The sequence below is a fragment of the Myotis brandtii genome, unplaced genomic scaffold (genome assembly GCF_000412655.1).
Source record: "Myotis brandtii unplaced genomic scaffold, ASM41265v1 scaffold64, whole genome shotgun sequence".
Classification (NCBI taxonomy): Eukaryota; Metazoa; Chordata; class Mammalia; order Chiroptera; family Vespertilionidae; genus Myotis; species Myotis brandtii.
Genome location: NW_005370460.1, coordinates 843,394 through 849,696, shown reverse-complemented (window position 1 = coordinate 849,696; position 6,303 = coordinate 843,394). Strand labels below are relative to the sequence as shown.

Genomic DNA, 6,303 nt, shown 5'->3' with positions numbered 1-6,303 from the left:
GTGTGGAGGCGGGCAGGGCCGGGGCAGTCCATGTGGAGGCGACGCTCCGGTCCAGGCCCCCATCCCCCGGAGCATCTTCCCGCGTCCGCTTCAGAGGACCTCACCCACCAGACCCCCGTGGCTTCCACGAGCTGAGACGCTGAACAACTGTTCGAATAAGAACCCACGGCCCTGCTCTCATCTAATCAGACGATTCTGCCCAAAGGCGAGCCTGTGTCCATGACCCTGAGGCTCCTGCTTCTCTCCCCCAAGGCCACGTGGCTCCGATCCGATGGGGTGGAGAGAGAAGGACCGACTGCTCGGTCCACCCTAATCTCCCCGAAGTCAGTCTCCCCTCAGAGGTGTCCTGCAAGTCCCCTGCCTGGAGCCACGGGTGACCGCCTGCTCTCCAGGGCACTTCACTTTCCCCGAGTCCCAAGCGTCACTTCCCACTGAAGGAGCATTGCTCGCGGTGCTGCCCCCAGGACCTGGCCATCAGGGTGCACGGCCTGCCCCTCCCAGGGATGGCCCTTCACTTCCCACAGCCCTGCCTGTGATCAGGTGTCTGCCAACCCTGCACGCACACCCTGGGGCCAGCGTGACTAGACACACGTGCCACTGCCACCAAACTCAATTTCTCCGTGGTCACAAAGGACGACATTGGGCAGCTGCCCGCTTTCAAAGTATTTTCACACGTTACTCATCCGATTCCGGTAATGACCCCACAGTACAAGCAGACAGCATTGTTGCCTATTTCCCCGGTGAGACCCGAGGACACAGCCCAACCGCCTGCAGTTGCACAGAGCAGCACGAGGAAGCCGAGGCCCGGCCCCCGGGGGCCTGACACGGAGCCCAGGGCGCCCAGGAGGCCCCTGAAAGGGCTGTTCTGCTGAGGTTGGACGGCAGCTAAGTCACATCAATCCGCCTCCCAGGGAAGTGTCCCCCAGGGACACGGTCCTCGGGGTCAGCCTGCTTACAGTCTGTCACCACGAGAAGTCACAGTGCTATCATGAAGACCCTAAGGTCTCCTAGGCACCCACCGTCCTACTGTGCCTCCCCTATCAGAATCAGCAGCCTTTGAGGGGGGCATCTGCATTCAGAGCCAGCCCCTCCAACCAAGGCCTCTTGCATCCGCACACTGAGCATAGAGCAAGCATCAGACAGCCAATCAAATACAAAATGCACGTCCACCCTACCCCACTGGTCCCACAGAGGTCTGAAGAGAACCCTCTGGCTGCCGAACACCTGAGAAATCAGGACAGCACTTCCGCTTCACTCACGACTAAGTCTTTCTCCCAAACTGGTTCTCCTAAGCCTCAATTCCCTTTATCTGCAGAGAGATGGACGGGGCTAAATCTGTAGATGCACACCTGGGCCCCATCAAGGAAAGTTTCATCTTCGAGGCCCCGCGTGAGTCCTGAGAAGCAGGGTCGTTTTTTACATCCCTGGTCACTGAGCAGAACCTTGGCGACCTGGGCGTGTGCAGGTGCTGGGCTCACTCATGGAACCCGCGTGGCACGGCCCCGGGAGGCTGACCGTGGAGCCCGGGCAAAGACTGTGGACTAGACCCTCCTCCTGCTCGGTGAGAAGGGACCCTGATGGCCACCGCCCGCCCTGGACAGCGCTGCACCGGACGCAGCCCAGAGAGGCGGCGGCACACCACCCGGCCGCCCTCCTGCTCTCAGGAGGTGGCGCCGCCTGAGAAGCAGAGCAGGAAGGGGACCCTCCGCCTGGCAGCGCGGCTGCTGAGCAGTGAGTGCCCACGAGGTGCCAAGCACCACCACTGATTCTGCTGGAGAAATAAAAACTCACTCAACACCCATCTGTTACCAAGCACCGTGGCCTGGATGGAAGGAAGACCTGGGTTCGAATCCTGCGGACACCCTGGACCAGACCTACAGCAAGAGACCAGCGCCGCCGTCAACCGCCGCTGTGCAGCCCCTAGACCAGGCCTCCGGGCGTAGCAGGTGCTGCTCTGTGTTGCAGGACACGAACAGCGTGAAGAAAGCTGCAGGGTCTAGCCCAGCGTCTTCGTAGAACAACTCGTCCACAGCAGCTCAGCCCTCAAGGAGAGCATCTATTTTGCCCGAGGAATGTGTTGAGTGCGTTCGTTCCTGTGGAGTGGATCTGGAATGTCTACAGGGAGCACACATCAAACCACAGGCAGTGCCTGCATGGCATTCCGTCCCGCTGCACTGTGAGGCCCCTGAGCCAGCGGGGCATGAAGGGGGCCGGAGGCTGCAGGGCCGGAGCAGGACCGGGCTGGGAGGCATTGTTTCTAGGACAGTGAGTGTCTGCCCTGGGCCAGCAGAGGCTCGCCAACGACAGGCAGGTGATGAAAGTGCCTCCCCACCCCGGGCCTCGGGCCTCGGGAGGGCCAGCAGGGGTGTGTCTGCGGAAAGGACTGTGCACTTTGCCCGCTCAGCAGAGCTCGGGGACAGCCCAGAGGGCGTGTCTGGGTGCGCCGGCTGGACAAACAGAAGCAGACGTGGAAAGAGGCCACGGCAGGCAGGAGGCGGGCGCAGGAGAGCGTGCATGTGTTTGCGGCAGGGACGGGGCCTTAGCAGGCAGGGTCTGTGCTGCGGGCCACTTGAGTATGAGGGCCGCTGGCCGGAGCCCGCGGCCTTGGGGAGGGGCGGTGGCCCGGGAAACAGCTATCGTGCATCATGGCCGCAGCAGGGCTCTGAGGAAGGCCAGACCGCAGAGGCCTATGGCCAGGTGACAGCCAGCACACGCTGCAGGACAGGGACAGCACGGACAAAGGCCCCACATGAGATGACGAGAACATTCACAAAAGCCGGTCCATTCAGCTCCTTCCAATCTGACGAGCCCTGGGCAGAGTTATGGGGCGCGGCTATGGTGTTTTGGCCAGGATCAAGCCTCGGACTAATGAAAGGACAGGGTCCTCTCATTGCCACGTGCAAGTCCCAGCTGGAGGGCAGGGCCCTCCCAGCACAATCATAGCCAACAGCTGTGGTTGTAAGCTTGAACCTATGGTCCGAACACGTGGCCCCACGTGCCTTGTGATAGAGTTCAGGTGCATATAGTTGAGTGAGGTTGAAACTCAGGAGAATGCTGTAAACAACTTGATCACGCCCCTACTTTGCCTCGTGGCATCTGCTATAAAATAAAGACACGGCTTGTGGGCGCTGACGCTGTCTCATCAGGGAGCAGCATCTCACCGAGACCCAGCTTTCATTCTCTTGTCTGTCTTTCCTTAATCCTTTCACCCCCCCCTCCCCAACTCAGTTCACCTTTGGCCGCAACACAGAGTGAAGGGCAAAATCAAGCCGGGGGTGACCAGCCAAACAGGAGGCGCCTACGACTGGGAAAGAGGCCCACGGCCTGGTCAGAACCCACCCCTAAGTGACTAAGCGGCCCCCGCGGACCCGCTGACAGGAGCCCAGGCTGCCTGCTCAGGAGTTCTTCGGTGTAAACTGATTCCTTCAGGTCATACAGGGAGGTAAGGGGTGAAGGCAGAACAAAGTTTCCCTCACAATTCGTATGCGACGTTGTATCAGTTAAATCACCTCACAAACAGCAGGTAGTCAGTCTATGTTGTAAATAAAGAGAAAAGAGGAAGAATAAAAAGATAATGGGAGATGGGAAAATCTACCCCTTTTAAAGAAAGGAGTTACAAATAACTTCAGTTTGGAATATAAACACTTTCTGAGGAGTTTTCATTTAGGGATATTGGGTGGTGAAGAAAATGGTCAATATTTAAAATAACATTGAATATTCTTTTCTGGTATGACGAACTTTTTGTAAGTATGTACAGGAATGAATATTTCATGGTTAGAATGAAATCAAAGAACAGCTTCTTGAGTGGACGGACTAATAATTGAACTGAATATGTCCCAGGAGACCATCAACAGTAATAAAAGCCCAGAACACCCAGATGCATGGAAATACAGTGCGGGACGAAGCCCACTGCAGCCTGCGGGGAGGCGGGCCTCAGACGGACCCACCGCGCTGCTCTCCCTCCCAGCGACCTGAAGAGCTAGCTCCCGCCCGGCCGGCTGCCTCCTCTGGCTGATACCACAGGGAGATGACGCTGCTCTAGGTTTTCTTAAAAAGGAAGCGCATGAGGGTCCAGCTACCAGTATCTCTATCTCCCCAAATGCCGGTGACAACGAGTTACCAGCCAGCTCTTCAGGGACTTGTCACATCAAGACAAGTGGCTCTCAGCTGGGGTCCCAGGAACCCGTGACCCTCCGCACAGGCCCACGGGCCCCTGAGGCGACCCGCGAGGGCCTGTTTATGCGCGGCTTGCGGCGGAGAGGCCGAAGCTCTCGCTAGGTTTCTTGGGTCCATGACTCAACACAGCATCGCCCAGCAAGAGCTCTGGCTGGTCCGGCTGGACACCCCCCAGCTTAACCCCACTCCCCTGCACAGTCTGGACACGCAGCAGCGCTCAGCACCTACGGAGCCAACGGGAAAATAGCAATCGGCTAATACGTCCACCAAGACGCGGCGGTCTCGTAGGCAGGGCTGACCACGCACGCAGAGCGCACGCTGTCGTAACGAAGTCAGAGGCGCACCCCCGACCAAGCGCTGAGCACCGCCCATCCGTCCCCCCGACGACACACAGTGAGGACAGCAGGGTGGGCGGGCCCAGGAGGCACGGGAAAGGTGCCCTGACTCGTGTGGGGAAGGAAAGCAGAGGCGAGAAGGGACATGTGGGCCGGTCAGTCCTCGGGTGGCGAGAGGCCCTGGCCGCTAAGGCCTGTGTCCACATGCACGCACACACGTGTGCCCCACAGGCAGCCTTCCCTGCACAGAACCTTCCAGAAGGGCTGGAAGGATGCTCCCAGGGGCCCCTCACTAGGACGGGCCCTCTCGCTGCAGCCTCCAAGGTGAGTTCAGGCACCAGCCCCATCTAGTCCAGGAGCTGGAGATGCCCACGCAGGCCTGAGAGGCCAGGAGGAGGGGCCAGCATCCTGTCCTGGCGAGGGCAGCAGGGGTCCCCGACATCCCCTCAAGCGAAAGGATGGGCACGAGGCCCGGAGTCCTACCTCCCTGTCAGAGGAAGAGCATTCATGGCACGTTTCCCGGCGAGAATTCATCCGTTAAAATGAGTCGCTCCCAAGAAGTGGGCACTCACATGTCAGACGCAGGCGGCAGCAGCAAAGCCACACGCATCTAGTCCTGCGCCCATGTCCACCAGATCACGAGGGCGCGTGGGAACCTGCGGGATCGGGTGGCCGGCGATGCAAACAGCAAAACGCAGCACATGAGCTCCTGGCCCCGGTGGGGGGGCGCAGGCCAGCGCTTCCTGACGACCAGGTTCTGCCCTTGACCTGGAAGTGCTGCCCGCAGGGCACTCCCCGCCCCGCCCGCTGCCTGGGGCCGTGGTGTAGATACGTCTTCATACAGTGCCCGTAACTGAACAATGAAACCGTTTCCCTTTGATTCAGACATTGGAACAAAGGCTGCCTCTTGTTCCAAAGCTGCAGAAATACCTGCTCCCCTCAAAGACCACAGACCTACCCCTCAGGATGCTGTGGGAAGGAAGGTCTGGGGACAGTGTCCTGTTGCAGGGATGCGGGGGTGGGGCCTCTGACCGGCCGATACCATGTCCCTGGGAAACAGCCTGTCCTCCCTGCCCACAGTCCAGGTGCCACCTCTGAACACATGAACCTATCATATTAAACTACCAAACATCTGAGCCTCGTGTAGCGTCAAAAGAAAGACAGAGATGGCCTCGAAGTGTCCGAGGACTGGCCAGGGCTCCCGGCGCGGGCAGGCCAGGGATGGCTGCAGCTCTGCTCAGACGCTCCGCGGGCCTTCGTGAAGCCGCCGTCCACCAGCCAGACTGTGGGGGGAGCGGGCTGGCGTGGCTGGGGTGGGGCTCCAACGCTCTCCCCAGCTCTGCAGGGAAGAACAGTGAGCAGGAGCCCCGTGTCTGACCTGCACGCACAGCCAGCATCTCGCTGCAGCGGAGTCTGCGGAACAAACAGCCCAGCGGAGGTTAGAGTCACAGGAGTGTGAGCAGGAGGAAGAGGCTCAGGGGACCACCCGTGTCTGGGATGCCACTAGGGCCACGCCCACACTCGCAGTTTCTGCTCTCAGCCCTCGGACCCACCCACCGGCTGGGAGGAGGCTGGGAGACCGCAGACGGACTGGCGGACAGCACGTTCACCTGCTGACTTCTCGCCCTCAGAGGACACTGGGCTGCAGAGGGAGCCACCCAGCCTCTGCAGAACCAAGTCCCAGAGACCCCAGAAGGTGGCTACGCATCAGGAGGTTCCAGTGTCTCTTCCATGCGGCTGCGTGCGGCACAAGGGAGACCAGGCCCGCGCAGACCTGTGCCCTCACCACCAG

At 60.1% G+C, this 6,303-nt stretch overlaps 1 protein-coding gene across 1 annotated transcript in view; it reads right to left on the bottom strand.

Moving 5' to 3' along the window:
• Positions 1–5,068, bottom strand: part of NOS1AP (nitric oxide synthase 1 (neuronal) adaptor protein) — a 113,316-nt gene extending 108,248 nt beyond the window's left edge. The window contains exon 1 of the mRNA XM_014528519.1: positions 4,995–5,068. Within this exon, the coding sequence (XP_014384005.1) occupies positions 4,995–5,045 (51 nt within the window). The 5' untranslated portion in view covers positions 5,046–5,068. The remainder of the gene's footprint in view (positions 1–4,994) is intronic.
• Positions 5,069–6,303: the final 1,235 nt, after the last annotated feature.